Source organism: Thamnophis elegans, chromosome 2, assembly GCF_009769535.1.
Source record: "Thamnophis elegans isolate rThaEle1 chromosome 2, rThaEle1.pri, whole genome shotgun sequence".
Classification (NCBI taxonomy): Eukaryota; Metazoa; Chordata; class Lepidosauria; order Squamata; family Colubridae; genus Thamnophis; species Thamnophis elegans.
Window position 1 is genome coordinate 117,001,619 of NC_045542.1, and position 24,966 is coordinate 117,026,584.

General features: G+C 39.7%; 1 protein-coding gene across 1 annotated transcript; it reads right to left on the bottom strand.

Moving 5' to 3' along the window:
• Positions 1-320: 320 nt before the first annotated feature.
• SEC61A1 (SEC61 translocon subunit alpha 1) lies at positions 321-14,983 on the bottom strand. The gene is made up of 12 exons (XM_032209569.1): positions 14,878-14,983; positions 12,876-12,943; positions 11,782-11,847; positions 11,605-11,683; positions 8,879-9,010; positions 8,491-8,600; positions 7,867-8,020; positions 5,561-5,721; positions 4,764-4,961; positions 4,131-4,322; positions 3,436-3,512; positions 321-1,915 (listed from the first exon to the last, which is right to left on the bottom strand). The coding sequence occupies exons 1-12, from the start codon at positions 14,882-14,884 to the stop codon at positions 1,729-1,731; spliced, it is 1,431 nt and encodes a 476-aa protein (XP_032065460.1). The 5' UTR covers positions 14,885-14,983; the 3' UTR covers positions 321-1,728.
• Between the last annotated feature and the right edge of the window lie 9,983 nt (positions 14,984-24,966).

Consider the following 24,966-nt stretch of genomic DNA (forward strand, 5'->3'; position numbering starts at 1 on the left):
ATCTGTATCTGTTCTTGAGAAGATCCTAAGCTTTTATTTCCAGTTTTACTGCATTACACTCAGCTTCTTGCATACCATTAGTATTAGCAATTTCTTGCTCCTGGGATTTTGTTGCTGGGTAAAATGGCAGAACTGCCAGAGGTTTGGCACTTTCATCTCAGTACTAGTTTTTGACCTAATTTCAATATGTGTGGTGTTTTTGTCAAGGCATAAATTTCTACATGTTGAAACTGAGAAAAACAACTGGCCCGTAATATGGTCCCAGGACTTCATTGCTCTCTTTTCAAGAGCCAACACGACCATTAATTCTATCTGCATGCTTCTCATTATACCATGTTTTAATTTGGTCTGTACAATACACAAAACACCTTACAACCAATGATATATCTCAACAGATGTCAAGCCTTCATGGAACTTTATAAGCAGTGGATAACCCTTAAAATGTTATGGCTACTTGTCCTATTTGGTAGGTGTTACCCTGAAAGCAAGCAATGGCTACTTGGTCTCTAAAGAAGCACCATCACCTCAGCTTAGAAAAACATATAAAACTATCTGGAGAGAAAGGGGGCCCTCTTAGGTGGACAAGAATTTGCATGGCTTGTAGTCACTATTCCAGAGCAATTGGTGGGGAGACAATAAGCATTTGAATCAATATGCAGGTTCTACTGTAAATGGCTTCCACATACTTATCAAGCAGCAGATTAATAGTTAACATCATACCTCCTAGCTTAGAATTTATTTTGATCTCATGGCAAATAAAACTTAATAGGAGTACAGTAACTTCCAAGAGAAATACTGCATTCGACACTTGTCAAGAGATAAAAATAATAAATACAAGACAAATTAACAAATTTCAGGTTTCCTCTATGGCACTATTTGCTGCCTTTGTTCAGTACAGCATTGCAAGACATGATCTTGAATATTGTGGAGCAGGGGTGTCTCATTACGTGACATATCAGGAGTCCCCCCCCCCCCCCGCTAAACTGGGTGTGGGCATGGCCAGGACGTGACGCATCCGATCTGTGGGCCCAAAGTTTGATAGCCTTGCTGTAGAGTAACATGACCTGAGATTTCTACCAACAGATGGAACCTATTATCATCCCAGGCAGAAGTAAAGAAACAGTCGAAAGGCAGTAGTCAGCACTGAAAACAGACTCTGCTTGACTAGACATCTGGATGTTCTAAGTGTGGTATCCTAGAAGAAAAAATGTATGTGCTTATCAAAAGAACCCCGCCCCCCACATAAATTTAGGTGGTGATTTTGAGAAGGGGAAGGAAGAGTCTCAATTTCCCCACCCCACTCCAGGGAAAGAGACAAATATCACCCTGCAACAAATAACCATCCACTCTTCATTTAAATAATGAACCCAGAAAACCTTTGAGCAACTTAGGGACAAAATTGTGCAGTCTGAAGTAGGGAGAAAAGGCCCTCAGATTAAACCAATTTAGAGAATTGTTTCAAACAATAACAAAGAACAGAAGACCTTTTTTTTCTAAAAATGTTTTTTTACACATTTTCCAGCTATTTATAAAACAGCAACTAAATACCAATAAAGTCTGAACCGAAGGAATGTGCTTCAGAAAAAAAATTCACACATTTAAAAGAAGTGTTTCTATTAATGCGTTATGCCCATGTGTTTTTGTGTAACTGTTAATCTCTTTCACCTGATTTTCAAAAACTTAAAAACACTCTTTGCCAGTCCCTAGGTCCATGAGACAATATTGCATTTAGAAGAGAAGTGCTCCCATGCTGCCAACTTCACTCTGCTCTTTTACAAATATTTCAAAGTATTGATAAATGATGGTGACAGCCAACAAGATTCCCGTGCCTGATCCTATGGCCCCAAGGAAGTCTGCCAGCACAGAGAGGGCACCAATGCAGAGGCCACCAAAGGCGGCGGCTGTTGGAATGTATCTAAAAAAGGAAGAGCAACAAAGTACAAGTTAGGCCAAAAGATTTAAGGGAAATTGTCTACTGGCATAGCTACTGCAGAAAATACTTAGGCAAACTACAGGCAGTCCTCAATTTATGACAGTAATTGACCCTGCCCTTTACACTCTTACATTGTTGCAGTCATTAAGCAAGGTGCCCATGTGATTGCCTTGTTCAACAACTGCTATCTCAGCCCTCTCAGGTGCAGCTTCTAAGAAACTGTAGATTAGTGGTTTTGGCTCCTTGGAGCATGGCAGGAGGAGGAGGGGATGGTTTCATGCATGCAACCTAATTTCACACTTTGCGTGCTTATGTGCCCTGTGAGTTGGGGACCCCTGGGGTAGGTTATTAAATGAATAAAGTGAAAGAGCTGCTTGCCAAGAGAGCAGGCAGCTCTCCTCCATATGCAGAAGGAAATTCCTGTGTAGAAGTTTCCCTCCCCTGCGTGTGAGAGGGAACCCATGTGCTGGTCTGAGGAAGGGAAGTTCAGATCCTGATGATCATTTGCATGCAGGCTAAGCTTGCAATCTCCGTCCGGGTGAAAAGTGTTTGAGCAACCCTGGGGCTGTTGGAAACAGAGCAAATCATTTCGTTTCCAACTGTCCCAGGATCGCTCAAACACTTTTCACCTGAAGACTGGAAACTTCTGGGGTCATGGTCTCATGCGACTCCAGGCACCCATCCGTTTTTGCAGAGAATGGGTACCTGATGTTCCATGAGATTAGGTCATTCCAGTTTTGGGGGGGGGGGGTTTGCACGCTAATGAGAGGTGTGAAGTGACGCAGCTTCGCTGCCCCAAAGCCTTACTTCGGCACACTGAGCCTGGAGGAGTCTCCTTTGGAGGAGGCTCACTGAAGCTGCCCACCATTCCAGAAGTGGTAGCCAGCCTTGGTGAGTCAGAGAAGCTGAGCAGGGCGCACTTGTCCTGGAGAGGAGACAGCTCACTAGATCTTTGAAATGTGAGTCTTCACAGGCCTGCCTGTGAAGACCCGACAGGGGAGTGGGGAAGGGAATAGGCAGGACGAATGTTGCAGTGCCTCTGCAGTCGTTAATAAGGGTGAATGATGGCCTCATAACTTCGGCACTGGGTCGTAAGTACTTGGGGGGGGGGGGTAGATTCAAATGGTTGCTAAGTAAACTGTCATAATTCGGGGATTACCTGTATAAGCATTCAATTTTATTCAATTAAAATACAACCAGGCTGCATGTACCTTTTATTTCTGTGTTACATACATGAAAGCGATTATTTATTTCGTTTAAGATCAACATCAGTAGTGAAAAAGTTGCCGTTTTAAAATAAACAAACCATGAAATTTATTGCCTTTGCCTTAACAAATATAAAGCAGGCATTCTCAGAAATATTATGGAGAACATTTTCTAAGACTAGAATTTCAGTAACAAGGAGAGAGCACAGAAAGGCCATTAAATCTGCAAGTAGATTTCTGCTTCTCCAAAACAAATGAAAGCTGAAATAGCAATAACGCTACAGATTTATAACTCACCTGTTGAGTTCATGAACCATGGAGGTTTCTCTGTGACCCCTCATAACCATCTGTTGCTCTTTCAGTTGTTTAGCAACCTGTACTCCAAAATAAGTAAAAAAATTAGCATTTTGTGAAGAGAATCACTACATTTGGTTGCTATAAAAATGTAAGAACCTCAATAGTTCTTAAAATCAGAAATAGTACAAAAATATGGGAACTAAACAGAAAAAAATATTTGATTTATTAAAACATAATGCCATCTTCTCAATCCCAGGGAATAATTTATAGAAAGGAGTTATAAACCTTTATAAATTCATACATGAGAGATGTTGGTACCCTGAGAAGAATGAATGGCTAGCGAATGAGCATAGCCAGGGATTTATTTCACCCAAGATTTGGCGGGATGGGGGTGGAGGGTAGGCCTGGATGTTAAGTAACCAAGGGTAAACGAACCAAGGGTAAGTCTATTTTCTAGCATATATCCAGCAACAGATCCAGATTAAATCCACAGCATCTCCAGATGCATAGGGGAAAGTGCTGGAGTGTCAGGGTCAGGCACTAAACAATACCAAATTTTATACAACAGCCTGACTTGCTATGAGGCGTATCCTATAGTTCTGTTTGAATTTGACCTTTCCATGAATTTTTTTTTCAAGTGCTTACCGCAGCATTTTGATACATCTAAAGATGTGAGATTTATGCTGTTTACTTACATCTTTTGCAGATGAGCCAGAGACTTCAATCCAGGTTTTAGAAAAGAAAGCACAGGAACCCAACATAAACACAATATAAACAACTGCATGAACAGGATCGTCTAAAACTGATGTAAAAGACTCAGGAGGCGACAGGTAATAACAAAGACCACCAACAGGATATGAACGGGCAGGACCGCCAGTTGAGGTATCCTACAGTGAAGAGAGATTGCTTTCAGCAAAACTGGATTAAACTTTCTTGAGTGAGTAATTACACAATTTCTAGCAACCAATTTAGTCAAGTTAGCAATATTTATGTATAATGGTGATGGGTCTTTTGTTGCATTGCAAAGTTGTCTGCATGCATTGTTAGCATAACATAATAAAATATACTAAAGCTAATATAACACAAAGGAACTGATAATAAGACAAAAAATTAAGTAAGGCTCAATATGAAAGGCCATCTCACTTTTAAGACAAATAATAAATAAAAATCAGATACAATGCAATTCTGTGGGTTTCTACTTGGAAGAAAGGGCTAGAGAATTCATCAAGTTTTTAAAAGTATAGTACTGTAAACCTATCTTTTCTGGGGTGCCTTTGCTAGAAGAATTTTTAAGTACAGTTATGGAGAAGAACTTACAAAATACTTACAGACCAAGTGCCCAGAAGGCTAACCAATATGTTGCCACTAAAACGAGCAGAGAGCATCTGAGAAATTACATACAAGTTGGAAACCAATGCAGACTGAAGAATAATGGGAATATTGGAAGTATAGAATAACTTGATTGGATAGGTATTGTATTGTCCACGGTAGCGAGCAGATTTTATAGGGAGGTCCACTCTAAATCCCTGTGGATCACGAAGGGAAAGAAATTAAAATATAAACACAAAGAAAATGTAATTCACAAAAGTACTTGCCCCAAGGGTCAATCAAATCAAGGTTATTTTTAAAAAGCAATCTCAAACAACATTTTTTCCCTCTCTTTATTAGCTTATATAGGTAATCCTTCTTTAGTGACTACAATTGGGACCAGCAACTTGGTTGTTAAGTGAAGTGGTCACCAAGTGAAACCACAACTCTAATTATGATCTTACTTCTGCTAGCAAGAAATATACAGTGTTTCAATTAGCTTTACACCAAGATAAAAGGATAACTCACATTAACACAGTATCACTTCTAATCTATGGTACATCTTACATTTCTCCAATAAACCTTGTGGAAATATTCTAACTTCATATTTTGGTGATGTATTAATAAGCATTTCATCAGAAATTATATGGCTTTAATAAATAAACATCTTTCCAGGCCTGAATAGAATATGATAATATATTAAACTTTAAATTGTCATTCTATATCTCTCCCTAGTATAGTTCTGCATGAGCAGGGGGTTGGACTAGATGACCTCCAAGACCCCTTCCAACTCTGTTACTGTTAAAATGTTACATACCTGGAAATAAATTACAACAGCAAAGACAAAGATGGTGGAAATCAAGTTCATAAGGTTGGGGAGATTCTGCCGATAGAAGGCTTCCCTGAGAGCTCTAACTTTGTCTGTGCGAGTAGCCAGCAGATGGAACAGGGCAATGATGGCGCCTTCAAACTCCATGCCTTTTAATGAACAGGTGAAGAAACTATTAACTACTATAGGAAAAGCTGTTGATGCTTTAAAGTCCTTGCCTTTAAAAGTTGGCAGTTTAGAATATTCTGTATACTCCAATTACTCCTAACATTGATTCATTCTCTAAAAATGAGATTAAACCCCAACACTTCCTTCTTCTTAGTCATGTGACTACTATTAATGTAAATCGCACTGTGAAACTAACAACTGCCATTTATTAAATTTAATTTATAATATCAGATTACAAGGACAGTAAGAAATAAGCTAAACTGATAAAACAACAGAAATAGGTTAAGAAATTAATATATAAAAGAGAATGTAAATAAAATGGTAACAATTTTAACAACAATAATAAAAAGCAACCAAAGGCCTATAAAGCTACATTAATCATTGTCTACTAATTCTAATCATATGGAAATAAATGGACCCTCTGTGAAAGACTGAAAAAGAACTATAAACATATTTGGAGATAAATTCCCTAATTGAAGGGAATGTTTCTCCAGCATTCCTGATCCACACAAAATTGGTTTGCTGCATACTGCTAACAATTTTCTGAAAAAACAATCTGGTTGTTTTAAAATTAAAACAGCATACAATAATATAGTGTGCATATTTTGATCCACTGTGGTTAGCATGGTTTGAGGATTCTATGTGAACTAGGTCACAATTACCTTTTCAATAAATTACAATTAAAACAAACTATAGCTTTATCTGATATATTAAGTCTGCAATATATGCATTACCAAATCTTAGTCTCATCTGCACAAGTGCTGGGGAAATACCTTTGAAAAAACCACTCATGCTGAAGTGTAATATACAAAGTAGTCAATAAGGAGTCAACATTATTAGCACTACGCTATGTCTGCTCAACAGAATGGAGTTTCCTTACATGCAAATACAAATATAAAACCCAAGTTTGCATTATAATGTATTTCCTGTTTCTGGGCTATTTTTTTTATCTTTCCATAAGCACCTTTAAACATCAACAGTACAAATTATAAGATGAATTGTTCAGGACCTTCACAGAACTAGGCATTGGATTTAAACTGCAGAAAACAATGCTTTGCTGCTTGGTTTTCCATCCACTCATTTAAAACTCCCTGGGTTTCCTTTAACTATTATTACTGCTGATAATGAGAGATACAAGTTTCTCACTCAGCCAATTCTTGCATGAATTGCCAACAAGTTAAATTTACCACTACACACACATTTTCACAGAGATATCCAGGGTTCCAGGTAGCCATGTTTCCTTAAAGATAACATAACACATAAAAACTCAAGCAAACCAGTACTCTGGTTCCTTATCCTTATTAATTTGCAATTTTTCTTTTTCAGATGATACTCAAAATGCTGTGCCACTGGATACTGGACAAATAGGAAAAGCTTAGGTTTTTTTTTCTTGCTTACTTCCAAGGCATTGATATACTGTATATACTCGAGTATAAGCCTAGTTTTTCAGCCCACTTTTTGGGCTGAAAAAAGCCGCCTCGGCTTATACTCGAGTCAGTGAAAAATGTGCCCGAAATGGAGGAGAAAAAGGGGCGGGGCCATGCCGCTGGGTGACACTCGTGAATGTCCCAGTGCCCCTGTGAGTTTCCCCTCCCTCTGTGTCAGTTTGCCGCGCAGCGCGCACCGCACCATCCCCCCTCCTCACGTTCTAATGTAATGCAGGGCTGTCTTACGATTCCCCTTCCTCTCCTCCTGCCGCTCTGCAACGATGTCCCACCTCCTCCTTGTTATGGCAAGCAGCCACATAGCGATGTCCCACCTCCTCTGGTACAGTGATCCAATGATAGGAATCACTGTGCCGTGTGTCATAGGAGGCGGGACATCGCTCCCGCGGCTGCACGGGACATCATCATCACAGCGGGACATCAGCATCATGAGATGAGTGAAGTATTTCATTGAATACACCGCTAGTTTACTGTTTTTCTTTGAAATAAATATTCAAAAACATTATTGGTATCTATTTTTATTTTTGAAATTTACCGGTAGCTGCTGCATTTCCCACCCTAGGCTTATACTCGAGTCAATAACTTTTCCAGTTTTTTTGTGGTAAAATTAGCTGCCTCGGCTTATATTCGGGTCGGCCTATACTCGAGTATATACGGTATGTCTCTTCAGAGAATGATTACCTCGGCCAGTGTTCACTGTAGTTGGGCTGAATGCCTTCCATACAATTGTCTCACAGATATTAGTAGCAATGAAGAGAGAAATGCCAGAGCCAAGACCATAGCCTTTTTGCAGAAGTTCGTCCAACAGAAGGACTATCAAACCAGCAACAAAAAGCTACAAGGAGAAATGTATAAGATATCAATCACTTCAATTAAAATGTTACTAATTAAAAACAATACAGAAACAATTAAATAGGCACAACAATTTCTATAAATACTTGGCTGTGGAGATCACTTATTAAGGAGAGCAGCCTTTTTGGCTATTATGTTTCTGTGTCAGCTTCAACCAAGTTGATTAAGTCTCTTACCTTCTCAATAGTGTTATTGGAAGGGTAAACATATAGTTGAAAAATGTGTAAATCTTAGCTCTTTGGTTGTTACATTAATACACCCAGAAGAAAGAACCTTCCCTAGTAAATTTCCTGCCTAAGAAGGAAGCTTCCAGATGATTGTCAAGAGCATTTAATCTTTTTGCAGAGAAAGGGCTAGGTTAAGCAAGTTTGCAAAAGGGCCCAATTTCAATCTTTTAAATATTTACGGATCCTAGGTCTACATCCAGAAGAGTTTTAATAATTTAAAAGTTACCTGAATGGTGATAAGGAGACAGATTCCTGCTCCCATCTCTGATGGGTCTCCATACATCCCAGTCATTACATAAACAATAGATTGTCCAATAGTAATAATCATGCCAAACACTGAAAAGAATTACAGGAGAAAAAAAGTGAATGTAATTTAACATTCCAAATTTCTTGAGAGGTCAATTTATATTGTCCACTGTCTATTAGCTGCATGAACTAGAACACGGGGGTCAAACTTGCTGCGTTAAATTGCCATCACAAGATGTTTCACAGTGTTTTTCTTTTTTGCGGAGCTATGGTGGGCATGGCTCGCGCATGATTCATCTGGCCGGGAGGCCACCAGTTTGATACCCCTGGACTAGAATAAAAATTGTTTAAAATTTCCTGTTCCTTACATTTCTGTGCCCCATTGAAGAGAGCTCTGTCTTTTGGCGTATCCCCAACTTCAATTATTTTGGCACCAGCCAGTAACTGCATGATGAGACCAGATGTGACAATGGGAGAAATGCCTAGTTCCATCAGTGTACCTGTTGGAAATCAAAAATAGAATGAAAGACCTACCAATCCTTTCCTGCTCAGCCCTACACAGATAACTGGCCATTTCAAGACATTACAAAGATAAAGATTTAAATTTGCAATGGAACTCCATTCTTTGCCAATTTGCAAAAAAATGATCATTCTGTTATATTATCAAATTAGAAGAACCTGCTTTCGCAAGGCAAGCTGAATTATTACAGTTCATTTAGCAGAATGAGCAAGCCTCATCCTTTAGAAACAACATTTTCCAACCTATTGAAGCATAATAATTTGACAGAGCTTTTTAAACATACAGAAAATGCTGGTTGTAAAGATTTTGCACATAAGCTATTATTTCCAGGCAAATCAAAATTTAGAGGCATAATTAAAAGAATTCTGAACTTTTGGAATTTGAATCATGCTTTTTATCTTTGTCCCTGTGTAGGAACTTGCATTGCCAACTAATAACAAAAAGTGGGAGTACAAATTTAAAGAATAAATAAAATGTTTAAGATGATAAATAGTATATAACACAAAAATAAAGTTGTTTAAATGACCTGCAGAACAGAGTTAAAATATATGAACTAGTATTATACTAACCTTATCAACTTTCCCTCTATGCATGTTTCAAACTGCAGAGGAGAGTTTTACCAGATTATGTGAGCTAAAAGGTGCTGGTTTTCAGCAGTTTATTAAATTAAAGGCAGAGGGAAAAAGGGAAACATGGCCTCTTTTAGCTCTGCTAAGACACCAGTAACTTTTTTTTATTTACATTTTTTTATGTAAAGACATAAAACATAAAACCATCTTCCATTACATACAGTGTGTTGATTGGTTACAAGGTTTTTGTGCCTCCTTTCCATAGTCATCACTTGCAATTTATATAAATCACATATCAAATTGAATGTTTGTATACAATATTATCATTATACTTCATTTGTTTGACTATCACTATTATTCCTTCATTTTAAATTTTTTGAACTCTATCCTCAAATTTCATTATAATTTGGTAAATATTCTCAATTTTTCATCTATTTTTCTGTTCTTTGTTCAATATTTTCCATTCTCTTTTCAATGCTCTCTGTTCTTATTTGTATTTTTTTAATTTCTTGCATAATCATTTGTAATGTTACTTCCTTTTCTTTTTCATGTTGCGCCATTCCTCCAGATAGTAAACGCTGCCACTATATCATCCAAAGCTTTTTTATTAAATTCCAAGTAAGTTCACTGTATTCTTTCAAGTCAAGGCTTTCTTTTCATTCCAATCCAGCTACTGATAGCACTCCAGAGGAGCACCTGTATAAACAGTCCGTGCTCTTCTCGCTATAATTTTCAATAAACAAGCTCAGAAACCTTGATATGTAGATCAAATGTTCAAAGAAAACAAGAAAAACAATGTTTCCAAGCCTCCAAGCAGCAGTGTTACTTCTTTTCCTCTGCTTTTCCTCCCCTCTTTATATTCCAAACTTAAGGAAAAATGTTCTTATGGAAAAAAAATTCAATAGAGCGTTGAAAAGAGAAAAAGAGGGAAAGTCTTAATCAATAAGTATTTAAAAAAAGCAAAATAGAAGAAGAAAATAAAAACCGGTCCAGTTTAAAAAGTAAAAAGCATTTGTAAAAGTTCCATCCATAAAAAAATAAATAAATAAAGATAACATACTAAGTTTGACTCAGGCTTAATCTCACCGCTTAACCTCTTCTGTCTTCAATTTTAACTTTACTTTTGATCTTTTTGGGTGTTCTCTTTTCTAATAATAAAATTTATCTCACCAATTCGACACACTTTCTCTCTCGCTTTTCTTCTGTTCTGGAGCTGTCCCAACTTTCAGCAGCTTCAATGCCTGCTTCTCTGTGGCCGGAAAAAAGAGCTTCTCCTGGACCTACCAGGGACTTTGCGATGTCCCTGGGATCAGCAGGATGTGCCCTTCTCCATAACCATCTCTATGGGATGGTTTAGGTCCAAAGGGACTGTCCAGCAGCAGATATATCGACAATGATCTTGGAGCTCTAAGATCGCACATCGTATCGGTGCGATGTCAGCTCCACCCCTCGACACCAATAACTTCTGATTCACTCTCTCCTTCAATTCCAGGCAATCCACTTAGCTATTAATATATAGCATTCTCTGTGTGCATGTCCACACACGCCTTCAAGTCAACATTGGGCAAGAGTGACTGACCCAATGTCACCCACCTTGCTTTTTGCCTAAGAGAGAACTAGAATTCACAATATCATGGTTTCTGTCCTGGCGCCTTAACTATTATACAATAATGACTGTCCTATAACATTGAGTTGACACAAAGTAATGGAAATTCCTTTTTTATACTTAAAGTCAATCAATTTCTCAGCCTCAGTCCCTTCTATATTCTATATTTGTAATGACAGCATCATGATGGTCAACCCACAAAAACCCATTTTACAATCACAATATCCAAACCAAAATAGTGCATATTTAAATCCCACTGATTAGATGGAATATTGATTATTACTGAAGTCAGTGGGAATGCAAAATGCTTAACTCACTTAAAGGAGAAATCCAGTTTGCTATGATAGACAGAAATCAAATTTAGCAAAAAGAATAAATTATTAAGGTGAATTTCAATACCTCTGTTAGAAGCCAGAATTACTCTTATCCAATAAAAGGGATCAGCTGAATCCGATGACATAATACCAAAAAGGGGAATCTGGATTTAAAAAAAAAATTAAGCAAAATTATCATAGGTTTGGCTCTTTAACTTTGGTTTTAAAGAAAGGATTCAAGGAATAAGGATTCAATGAATACCTGGCAGCAGACCAAAAAGATGAAGAGTGTGATAGCTGTCCATAGCACCTTTTCTTTAAACTGGATCTACAATAAGAGATGAAATTGTTAAAATAATTGTCATTGCCAACATTTGGCTAGAACAAAGCATGACATATCCTTGAGAAAAACAGCTAATATTGTACATGACTTTCAAGAAGTTCAATACTTCTTTACTTCTTTTCCCTGACAACTCTCCAAAAATGCTAAATAGAAGGCTGAGGGACTCTCCAATTGCTGTCATATAGGATTATATCTGTTACTGTAATTTAGAAACCAGAAATGCAATATATTCAATATATTTAAATTTCCAACATTTCCACATTGCTTTTACTAAAACACACACACACAAACAATAACATGAGCAGAACTTTGATAAAAACAAAGCTTTCCAGTTAAAATTATCCTTTAGTTGACCCCAAAGAAATTACTGGTATCATAAATTCCTATAGGCACTCAGTTAGAAATCATAAGTAGAGGCATAGTCATGCTGATATCTATAAGTAAAATTCTATGTATTTCAGTAAATGTCATCAAAAGTGATAGCCAAATATTTTCCATATATGCTAACTAGGCAAGGACCACTGTAAGAACAGCTCTCTGATGCCTTTCAGGCAGAATATTATGGCAAAATGAAAACCAACCAACCCCATTTATTGGGGACAGAAAAAGAACCATTTTAACAAACAGCTTGTTTCCCCTTCCTTTTCTAGAAGCAACATTTAATTCTGCTAGTTGGATTGGCAGCCTGAACTGTGCAAATGAGAAAATTGTATCAGGAATTCTGCCATCAAGCAAATGATGCATCATTTTATTCAAGGTAGAGAATAAACATATTATATTCTAGTTAATCATACTGCTGTCATTTGCAGGACAGATATTCATTTTTGCCTTTCCGTTCAAACCCTACTATTGTGTTCCTTTAAAATAAGATGTTAAAAGGACCTAGAGGGTTTAACTGAATAACTTTGGAATACATTTTTTTAAAAAAATAGGGAAAAGGACAAAAATGTTTCTTCCTTTTAATCTTTTATAAATATTCTGCCAAAACTATAATTCTGTAATGTGTATATTACCTTTCTTTCTGGTTTTTGAATTTCTGGTAAGATAACGCAGAAGGGCTTGATTACTTCAAGAAATTTAACTGTGAAGAAAATTTTGAGAAATTAAGCAGACATCCATCAATTAACAAAGATTCATCAAAAAGAAAAATCTTAGCTTGTTCAAAATCTATTAATTGTTAAGCTATACAGTTATCTATGCAATTATCTATATTTTGGGGATTGGACTAGAAGACCTCCCATGTCTCTTTCAACCCTATGATTCTATGATCTTGAACAAATCAAATATAGAAAATGATCTGGACAGATAGACACATAATGCTTAGTCCTGTTTGAAGAAAAATAAATGGAAGATCATCACATCATATACAAATTAAGTCGTTACCTCTACTAAATCTGTGTTCTGAAGTCAAAGACAATCAAAACAAGGAGTTTGTAATAACAATGGCATACCTAACTTGCATTCTCTTTAATTTCCCAACAAGAACAATTTGTAAGAGCACTGTGATGATTGCTGTTGATTTCAGCATTACCTGTGATGTTCCACAAATATTAAAACTACAGGACTTCCTTCAGGTCACCTTGTGCTTATCACTCAAACTATTACAAATGCACTGCTGATAATATCAATCTACATGAGGCACGTTATTAAGATTATTTTTGATCTGCTTCTAAATCTCTTAAAAGGAAGCCAGTAAAAAAAAAGGGGGGGATCAGTAACAAATGAAGATTAAAATCCTAACAAATTGTAAGAAAGAACATAGATAATATTTAGGACCAATCAAGGGCCAAGAAGTTTATAACAATTAACATCACATGTTCAAATACAACCCATGGGGGAAGGGAGGGACTCTAGCTTGCCTCAAAACATTGTCAGTGGGAACTTAAGAAGCGCAGCATTTCATGTGGGATTTAGGTTTTCTGAAGCAAGCACAAGACTGACAGCAGCTGTAAATGGTCAATCAGGATGATCATGTATCATATTCTGGGGATAATTGACCTTTTAAACTTGCACAAAGTTATAATCGGATGCAGTTCGGTTTGCAACTACACAAGAGTTAACCCCATTTCTATTTGCTGTGAAAGCATCCATTGTATTTATTTATTTAGTTTGTCACTCATGTACAAGATAACATGAATAAAATAAACCTGAACAAGAACCCAAGAAATGGGAACAAATAAATGAGGACAATAGGACAGGGATGTTAGGCACACTGGTGCGCTTATGGACGCCCCTACTGATCTCTTAGGAATGAGGTGAGGTCAACAGTAGACAATCTAAGGTTAAAGTTATGAGGGGTTGGGGAAGAAACAACAGAGTCAGGTAGTGCATTCCAGGCATTGACTATTCTGTTGCTTAAGTCATATTTTCTGCATCCCCCGACAAAGCAGAGTATTTTATTTGTGATTCCACAAAATACTTCAAAACATTTCAGATTTGACCTCCAACAATCTCGCGTGTACATAGGCTCCGATGAAAATCCGAACCTGGTCCGAACTTTAATGTTTTTGTTATGTCCTTCCCATTTTTGCAAGATAAAGGAGACAGCCTCGAACTGTTCCTCCTATTGACGGACGGAGCTCGGAAGAGGTCCCCTGAACTATTTCTTGAATAGTTACTGTCTCGGGATAGTCGCCCTTCAATCACCCAGAAATGCCCCCCCCCCGACACCGTCTGTCTCGCCAAAAAGCCCTCCCCCCCGACTCCGACAGCCTAAGCGGGCGCACATGGCGACCACCATTCAGAGGGGCTCCACAGCCTGTCCGTCCCCCACAGACCCCCGTCTCGCCGCATCTCCAGGCAAGGACGCCCGTTGCCTCCCCCAAGCCGCCATTTCGCGTCTTTCACCCTCAACCTCCCCACCCCATAACTGGTCGTCCCCTCCCAGCAGCGTCTCCGTTCCTCCTCGAGACCATCTCGGCGAATGGCGGGCTCCCTCCCTCTTTCCCTTCGCCCGCTACTGCTCTCCACAGTCGCCTCTCGCCAGCGCCTACATCGCCGTCCAGCGATACTCACTCCCCATCTCGGCGCCCTCAACGCGGAAAAGGAAGGGCCGAGCAGCAGCAGCAGCAACTCCCGACGCTTCCCTCAGAAAGACACGTCAGTTGATGGAAGCCCCACCTCCGGTTCCTTCCGGTTCCTGCCACGCACTGGTAACCGCTACCAAAGCCTTGTACGTCCGCGCAAGCGCGCTGAGGCTTTTTTTTATTTTAAATCTACCTGCTGAATATATTTTTCCCTAGGACTACAATTCCCAAAAGCCCTTTGAGACCGGGAAAGGCTCTCTGGAGAAAACGGTAGGGCGGTCTCAAGTCCGTATTGACGGGATCCAGGGAATGCCTTCCCACTTGTTCGCGCTTTATACCGCGAGCGGAGAAGCAAAAGTGGATTGCTTCCTGGAGGTCGCCAGCGTGGCTTTAAAGGGTTTGGGTTTTGGATGTTTTTTTTTTACACTGTTTGGGTCTACGAAGAATAATTTGCCACGTGTTATTTACAGTCGGCAATTTTTTATAAGCTGTTATAAACAAAATGAACCAAATAGATTGGATGGAGAGGGAGAGAGAAAGAGAGGCGAATATTTTACAGACTATGCAGCTAATTCAAAATACTGACAAGTATCAGATCTGCAAGAATTGGAATTATTCTGTTAGAATTATTCAGCGCTTTCTGGAAGGGCTGGTGGGCAGAAAGCCAACTTTCCTCCTAGTCCTGCAGCAGAGCTTTGCCAGGCAATGCTGCACATTTTTGAGCGCCTTGCCTAAATCCACTGGATTTAATGGGTAAATCAGACGCCACATGATCTCTGTCGTGTTTTCTACAATCTTTTTTGTGGAGAAAACTGAAAAAAATAATAATGAAACCTTTCTGCCAAGGGTCAACATACAGAGAGGCAAAAACAGTGGCTTAGTTTATACATTGCACTAAGCCATGTGTCCTTGTTACCATAATTTATGAACTCTGCATACATGACATAAAACCAAAGCAAATGACATTAAGCTGGTTACTACAGTTCATTAAACTAAAAATGTGATTATCCTTTCTCTGTCTTAGCATGTATGAAGTTGCTTATTCTGATTTGCAAACTTTGACTTAGTTCAGGGGTGTCAAACTTGATTTCCACATAAAGATTGTGCTTGTCCTGGGGTATGGTGGCCAGGGTGTGTGGCCATCTTGACAACACTCATGTCGGGGGCACCTGTAGCCCCGATGGGGCTGTGGAATCCATTGTCTCCAGCGGAGAAAGGCAAGACCAGGCAGAACTCTGTTTTCGACTGCGGTGGCCTCCTGCAGCCCTCTGCCAGCGAACATGGAGCTCTGTTTTCACTGGTAGAGGCACCTATGTTTCCAGGGCAGTCCCGCGAGCCAGATCTAAGCATCCTGTGGGCCTTGAGTTTGCCACCCTTATGCAAACCTGGCTGGGAAATTCTGAGAGATGAAGTCCACAAGTCTTAAAATTGCCAAGGTTGGACAGTGATGGTTTAGATGAACTGAAATATACTTTGTTTAAACCATAATTTACTGGATTAGCTATCACGTTTTTGAAAAACTTTAATATATTTTGTTGGCTTAGTGCAATATGTAAATCCAGTTTCTAGGCATGTTAAACTATATGAATTCTCTCTCAGGATCAAAAATAAGAGTAAGTAGATTACTGATGATGGTCTTAGGGTGGCTGCCCTCATCGAATAGGATATTGCAGGGCTGTCAAACTCAAGGCCTATGGGCTGAATGTGTCACGTGCTAGCCACGCCCACACCCGGTTTAGTGAAGGGGAAAAGTCCCAACACGTCACGTGATTCCACCGTAACGACGGGAGTTTGATACTCCTGGAATATTGGATAGATTCTGTATTTTTTGAAAATAAAAGCACTTCTTAAAACAGTTACAATTGCAAGAATGCAGAAAAACACTTGAAAAACTCTGGGCAATTCTCTTTTTTATTTCAACTGTTACAACAAAGAGTAGTCAAGTAGTCCTTGACTTATAACCTTTCATTTAGTAACCATTTCAGCTCTGACAAAACTTACAAGCAGTCCTTGCACTTATGTCCATTGTTGCATCCCCACAGTCACATGATCAAAATTTAGGCCCTTGGTCAGTGGTGGGATTCAAATAATTTAACAACCAGTTTGCCCAGGGTCAGGTTGACTTATCGTGGGAGATGTGGCCCATCCCCGTTCTCCAGCTGTGCCGCACATGCGGAACAAGCCTGCCATGACGGCCAACCTGACCCTGGGCAAACCGGTTGTTAAATTTCCACCCTTTGCCAAAAGGCTGTTTCCGGGGGTACTTATCTGCACATTGGTCTCACAGCTGTTTCAGCCTTCTGAATGTGGCTCCTTTAAGAGGTGAGGTTTCCGAGGAATGAGGATGGAGGTTAGCATTGAGCAAGAGTTGATGCTCCCGAGAGATTGCGTGGGAAGGTGAAGAATTGGAGGGAAGTGGAGGGAGTGATTTCCCGTGGAGCTGCATGCAGGGGGTGTTGGTCAGTCTGTGGACAAAAGTGAGAGGAATTTCGAATTAAGTTCGCAGCACCATCGAAACTGGGCCCAATGTAGGGAAAACTATGGAGTTAGTTTGGCCAGGCAAATGATTACCCTCCTACTATCAAAGTGGAGGAAGATGAGCAGGGAGAAAAAAGAGGGAAAACAGCCTCCTTCCCTCACACTGGCCGCTCCGTTGTCCATTTCTCCATTGCAGCGCAGCACCCAGGATCCACTTTCATAGTGGGGTGTGTGTGGGGGGATAATTTAAAACTGGTTCGATTGAACCAGTGCGAACCGGCTGAATCCCACCACTGCACTTGGTGTACTGTCCCATTCATACACACACATAACCATGGTTTTAATGGGTTTATTAATATTCCCCAGCAATTCCCTTCACCAAAAACCCAGAACTGTCCCAAGTAAGTCCAGCCACAAGCAGACCAAACTAGTCCACAGAGAAATGGCAAATGAGTTCACAAAGCACGTGAAAATTTCCCAATCAAAATAAACCCATCAGGCAAAATTAAATCCACAACACAAGGCATGATGCAAGACAAGGCACGGTGTCAATCCAAAGCAATGTAGGAATAACAATGACCAGAAAATACACAATAGAAATGAACACATTGTTCCCAGCATCACCTCCATCTGTCTACTGAACTGAATAGCCAGCTTCCAGTGCAGCCCATCAAGGGTAAGGCTGACCTTTGCTGCTCCTGCCTTTTCTCTGCCATACAAGTTCTTGGATCAGTGCAGAAGGCAGTTCCTCTTCATCATCCCTGACCAGCTGCAGCTAGGTACATGCTTTCTCCATCTGATATCTCAGGGCTGTCCTGCTGCAGCTGTGCTTTAGCCAAATCCCTCTCAAATGGCTACTTGGAACACTGACTAATTCCCTTCCTGACGTGCCAGGAACTGGTTCATCATACTTTGCAATTGGCATCTATTTATTTATGATGGTTGCAGATCATTATTTGTGATTTTCTCAGCCAGATTCCAACAAGCAAGGTCAATGGAAGAAGCTGGATTCACTTAACAACTGTGGGGTTCAATTAACAACTGTGATTTGCTTAATGATCACAGCAAAAATGTGATTATAAAATCAAACGTGACTCATTTAACAATTGTCTTGCTTAGTGATGCAACTCCAGTCCAAATTATGGTTATAAGCTGAGGACTACCTGTATTGCTTATGTTTTACCCTCCTCTCATCCAAAATGTAATGTATGTAAAGGTGCTCCATACATCCAGGCTATGATCCTGTAAAGGTTAAGTGTTTGTGTTGAAGCTGAATGCTAGCCCTTGTAAACAAAAAAACTTGCCATGTGCAAGGATCCATGTTTACTCTGTGTGCAGAAAACAGAAGAGAGGAATAGAGGGACAATTCAAGCAACAATATTTGGAAGACATATAGAGCAAATGCAGTGCTAATGGAATGGGTACAAACATAGCAGCTATGCATTGCCACCTGATTATTATTTATTAGGTTTTATGGTAGTTTACAATTAAAAGACAAAATAAAAACAACCAAATTGACACCAGAAGTATTAAAGATGTAATGACATAGTCTGTACTTAAAAACATATTCAACAACTGTGATTTTAAGACTTCATTAAAAATGAAGAGTTAGAGTCACTCAAGAACTAGGGCATCTACAGAAGAGAAGTTTCAGTCATGAGTTGCCTTTCCCTTCCTTGTCTATTTGCCATTTTTGTGCAGCCCTAGCTGAGATATTATTTAAGATTAATAGCAATTGCCTTATGTTTTCATCTCCCATTCTTCTTCAGTGGGAGCCTGCTTGATACTACAGAGAGGCTCAGAAGCAGAGGACTTGGTAAATTGATAAATATTGTGTATGAAGAAGGAACTTCATTGTATATTTATTCTCTATTAATAGGTAGATGCAATGGTCTTGGAGATGATCTCTTAAAAGAAAACCAGTTTTCAGAGTCAAGAATGTGTGGAATAGTTTTAACAATTAAACACCTACAGAAGAGGTTCTAAAAAAATTTGAAACCCACCACTGGGCATCACCATCAGCCTGAAATGGACTGAAGTACTTTACCAATCCCTGCCAGACACCAGGTTCATAGAATCAAAAATCCCTGTTAACAATACCCAACTGACAAATGTGAACAGCTTCAAATACTTGGGAAGCATCATCTCAAGTAATGGGTCTTTGGACAAAGAAATTGACTCCTGAATCAGCAAGACCACCCAGGCACTGGGGCAGCTGTGTACTAGAGAACTCAACACAACATATCTTCACAAAGCTGAAACTCCACAAAGCTGGGATTTGGATTTCATCGTTGATTATCCCTTCTGTCGTATGAATATGAATCCTAAATATTCTGTACTGAAGGCACATCAAGCAGCTGGAGAAATTTCACATGTGCACTCTACTCCATCCTCAGCATTCGTTGGATTTTGACTCAGGGCGGCTCACAAATCAAGGGAGGGAATACAGACAAGGGGAAAAACAACAAACAAGCGACTACAAAAGAATTTAAAAACAATCAACAACCACGCAGTTCGAGTGGGGATGGGAACTCATCAACCCCAGGCCTGTCGGAACAGCCAGGTTTTAAGGGCTTTGCGGAAGGCTTGAAGGGTGGTGAGGGTCCGAATCTCCACGTGGAGCTCGTTCCAGAGGGCCGGAGCAGCCACAGAGAAGGCCCTCCTCCGGGTGGTAGCCAATCGGCATTGGCCGGTAGATGGGATTCAGAGGAGGCCTACTCTGTGGGATCTAATAGGTCTGGTGGAGGTAATTGGCAGCAGGCGGTCTCTCAAGTACCCAGGTCCAATACCATGAAGGGCTTTATAAGTGACGACTAGCACCTTGAAGCGTATCTGGAGACCAATAGGCAGCCAGTGCAGCTCGCGGAGGATAGGTGTAACGTGGGTGTACCGGGGTGCACCCACAATTGCTCGCGCGGCTGCTTTCTGGACAAGCTGAAGTCTCCGAATGCTCTTCAGGGGCTGCCCCATGTAGAACGCATTGCAGTAGTCCAGTCTTGAGGTCACAAGGGCATGAGTGATTGTTGCGAGTGCCTCCCGATTCAGGTAGGGACGCAATTGGTGCACCAGGCGAACCTGGGCAAATGCCCCCCTGGTCACAGCCGACAAATGGTGTTCTAAAGACAGCTGTGGGTCCAGGAGGACTCCCAAATTGCGAACCCTGTCTGAGGGGCGTACAATTTCACCCCCCAGCCTGAGAGATGGAATATCTGGCCAATTGTTGGGAGGAAAACACACAAGCCACTCTGTCTTGTCCGGATTGAGTGCAAGCTTGGTGGCAAGGCTATGTCTCCAACATAGAAGTCTTGGATTGAGTCCCTGATTATCACAGCCCACATGAGATGGGTGGGACATGCCATCAGAACAAATGACTATCATATGCCTTGCCAGTTGGTCTATAACATACTGGAGTCTGGGAAGAGACTTTGAAAGCTACAAAGACACTGAAAGGAACACTACAACACTATGATATCCAGCCAAGGAAACTAGAAACTGCAACTGCTGAAAGAATTTGCTGGTGAGCCCCTCACTTGAAAGCAGGCACCATCAAAAACTCATGGAAAATCATGAGTGCCACGCACTGTTATCACAACAATGGATTTCCTGTGTCCCCTTTGTACTAGACACTGCACTTCCAGCCTGGGGCTGCAGAGCCAACTCCATTGAGTCTCCTCCTGGTGCGCTGTGCTTTTCCCTTTCCCAACCGAAAGCTCTTCTCAAAATTGTGGCACCGGCCAATGACAGGGAGCCACAGCAGAGGAATGAAAGAGCCACATGCGGCTCCAGAGCCAGAGGTTGCTGACCCCTGGCCTAGGGCTATATCAACACTGCCAGTGTGTCCGAAACTCTGGTGTCAGATTATCTGTACAGAGTTCATCTGACACAATTTTTTATTTATTTATTCATTAAATATATACATTGCTGATTTTGCAGTTTGAAGTGACTCCTGGGTGGCAACTTAATAAAACATTCATATATAAAAATAATTATAAATATAAAAAAAACAGATTAAAATTACAAAAGATTAAAGATTATAACAGATTCCATATGTTTTGGAGCAGAGAGGTGGTGATGCCTTCTCTGTTACTGCACCAACCACTCCCACCCAACAATTTCTCCTTGAGAGCCCCATGCCAATTGGCATAGGTAAATACGGCCAGATATTGGAGCTGTACCTTATCTAAAAGACATCAAGAGGTCAGTGATGATGATCACAAATAAACAGAGAAGAATCAGAGTGGAATAACTCTGGATTAGAATGTCGGATTCAGAAGGAATGCAAACTAAGCTATTAAAGGAGTTACAGATGGGAGAAAACACTGGCTATGTGTGAGCTGTAATGTAATTAAAATATTGGGAGTAGGAGTTGATAATGAATAAAATTACAGATAGGAGTCATAATTGGAAAACTGGTAAAAATAAAGCAACTGCTTTATTCAGATTAACTGAACAAAAACATGCCAGTCTACTTAAAATAAATTGAAGCTTATGTAGTTTCACGCCCACTGAGACCCACAGACTTTTTCACACATCTTGCTAAGTTGTGATTTATTTAACTAAAAGTTGTTGAATAAGTTACAATGTCTGGGTTCACACATTGTGTTAGGTTGTAAGTCATAGTTTACAAACCACAAAGGCTGGTTCACACATTACAGTCAGCCAAATTACATTCAGGGCAATGTGTAAACTCAATGATACGTACAGGGCAGCTATTTTACTTGCTCCTAACAATGGCTATCACAGAAAAACTCTTGGTTAAGAAGCACTATACAACAAGAGCACTTTTCACTTTTCCTACAATATATCTGGCCTTTGTGTCCTATCTATATTATTTTATTGGATGTAAGACATTAATGAAGCGTTTTTGTTTCTTTTTCTGGTAAGATGCATATGATACTGAAGCTTTAATTATAGGTGTGGAACTATATAATTAATTTCACTGTGTACTGTAAGTACACTGATAAAACACTTTAAAGTCTGTGTCAGTTCTTAGCTATTGTATAAATCAACGGTCCCCAAATCTTTCGGCTCTCTGGACCAATGGCGGTGGTGGCAGTGGCAGCAGCGTGGGTTGGTGGGAAGAGGGGATGGTTTCATGTGTGCTCCTGCCACTTGCATAAATGGAGCTTGGCATGCTTGCTTCCTACTTGCACAGCCCGGTTCCCAAGTGGTCATGACCTGGTACTGGGCCATGGACCAGGGTTGGGGACCCCTGATATAAATAGTTTTTCCCAAGAAGATCTGTCCCCAGCCAGGCCTTTCCAATGATGTTGGGATTAAATCCATCCATTTGGCGCTGGTTGTTCTCTTTTTCTCTTTTCTGTGCTCTAACCTAGCCATGGTGGTGCAGTGGTTAGAGTGCATTACTGCAGGCTACTTCTGCTGACTGCCAGCTGCCTGCAATTTGGCAGTTCGAATCTCACCAGGCTCAAGGCTGACTCAGCTTTCCGAGGTGAGTAAAATGAAGACCCAGATTGTTGGGTGCAATATGCTGACTCTGTCAACCACTTAGGGCTATAAAGCATTGTGAAGTGATATATAAGTCTAAGTGCTATTGCTATTATAGATGCCTCAAAAGAACTAAGTCTTTATTAATCTGTCCAAAATATGTTAATTTGAGCCTGGTCATCCAAGGCCCTTGGGTGAGAACTCTGCTTTAATTAACTTATCCAATAATTCATTTGTTTGTTTTCTTGGGTACCCATAAGACTTCTCAGAAGTCTTTTCCAACATTAAAATTCAAAAGCATCAATAGTCTTTTTATTCTTCTTCTAAAGTGTGTGTATACACACACAAAGGAGATAATGCCAGTTCAGAATTTTGTTATTATAATTGTTTATTATTACCTTGATATTTATATCTATTGGCCCAATTAAAAATAAGATTATTAGTTAAGCATTCTATGTAATATAGATTAGGATATTACTCTTAGAAGTAATATTTAATTTAGCCACCAGGTGGGAGAACTGTTTAACTTATGAATTCATTTTACTAAATTTTAGCAGATTACACACTTATTTAGTATATAAAGATATTACTCTAATTAAAAATACAAACTGTTGGCATCCAGTGATCCATATATATAAGCCTGAATTTTCAAGAAGCAAACTTCATATAGGAAGTTGAGTTTTTTCACTGTGTATTCACAACTGTGTTGAGAAGGAAACAGTCACAGAAAATTCAAAGTAAAGACACACAACAATGAAAAATGTTTTGTATTTTTCAAGTCCCTGTTCTTTGCTTTGTTCAAATTATAATTTATATCTCTCCCCAATGTAATATATCCCTTTATGTATCTACACACCTGTGGTTTTAAACCTCAGGTTGAAAATCAATACAAACTGAAAGCAGTTTGAAAATCATTCATAAAATACCTAAGATTACTATTTAACTGAGTGCAAGCATTTAAAACAAATATGTCAACTATCATAATAACTAGCTCCTGGATAAGAGCATTAATAATTACTATAAAATGAAAGGTTTTACATGATGAGTTAATGATTTATTCATTAAAATATACTTAAACAAAAGGTTGGAGGTTGAGTCTGCATAACACACTAAGCCATTATTTTAAAATAAGCAAGTATTTTAAAATTATAGTGGCTTTCAGATAATAAAGTGAGCTATATTAACCAAACCATATTAAGGCTTACAGTAGTGGGCCAATACTGTCAATCACTAGAACAAGTTAAGATTTTGAGAAGCCAGTCTATATTGGGCACATAAATAGGTGTGCTGCTTTTCATATAACATTTAGTTAAGGTTATGACATCTTGCTTACCAAAATCCATATGATATTGTTCAATGGCAGCAAAGAAATACAGAAAATGAACTCCTTCCTGTCATCTAGAGGTCATAGAGAGTTTTGCAGCCAAGTCTTGTAACCACATCTAGGCAACAGGAAATGGAATCTGTGATCCTCCAGAGATGGGAGCAGCACCCCTCCTCGTTCATTGTATCAGAATTGTATTCCAATAATATATGGAGAAACACAGGTTCCCCAAATTTGATCTGGACGTTATTCTGAAAGGTTGCAGTTGTGTTCATTCTTCATACCCATATGACGAAATAAACTTCAGTTTCATTGAATTTATTCAGATTTGCTTCCAAACATACTATACATACATACTATGCAACATACTATACAGACCAGAGGTGGGCTCCTACCTGTTGGGCCCAGTTTGGCCAAACCGATAGTGGTGTGGCGGCCTGGGTTGCTGGAACCATCAGTGACCCAGGTCTGCCCTGCCCCTGAACCAATTCCCCAGTTGGCGCCATCGGCACTGCTATCTTGTTTTTAAGTTCTGCGCGTGCGTAGAACAATTTAAATTGAACTGCGCATGTGCGTGCACAAAGTGCGTGCACGAGTGAATCGGCAGTAAAGCCAGCCTGAACACAGCCCTGATACAGACTGCTCTTTAGAAGGCCAGATCCTGAAGATGAAACTCAAATACTTTGGCCACCTAATGAGAAGGAAGGACTCATTGGAGAAGAGCTAATGCTGGGAAAGATTGAGGGCAAAAGAAGAAAGGGACGACCGAAAATGAGGTGGCTGGATGGAGTCGCCGAAGCAGTAGGCATGAGCTTGAATGGACTCAGG

Bases quoted from the DNA above. Each gene is read 5' to 3' on its own strand.
- SEC61A1 (XM_032209569.1), bottom strand. The intron at 9,011-11,604 runs GTATTGAAATTC...GATTTCCAACAG, and splicing joins AATTCTGGCTTCTAACAGAG to GTACACTGATGGAACTAGGC. The intron at 4,962-5,560 runs GTATGTAACATT...CGTGATCCACAG, and splicing joins CTGTTGTAATTTATTTCCAG to GGATTTAGAGTGGACCTCCC.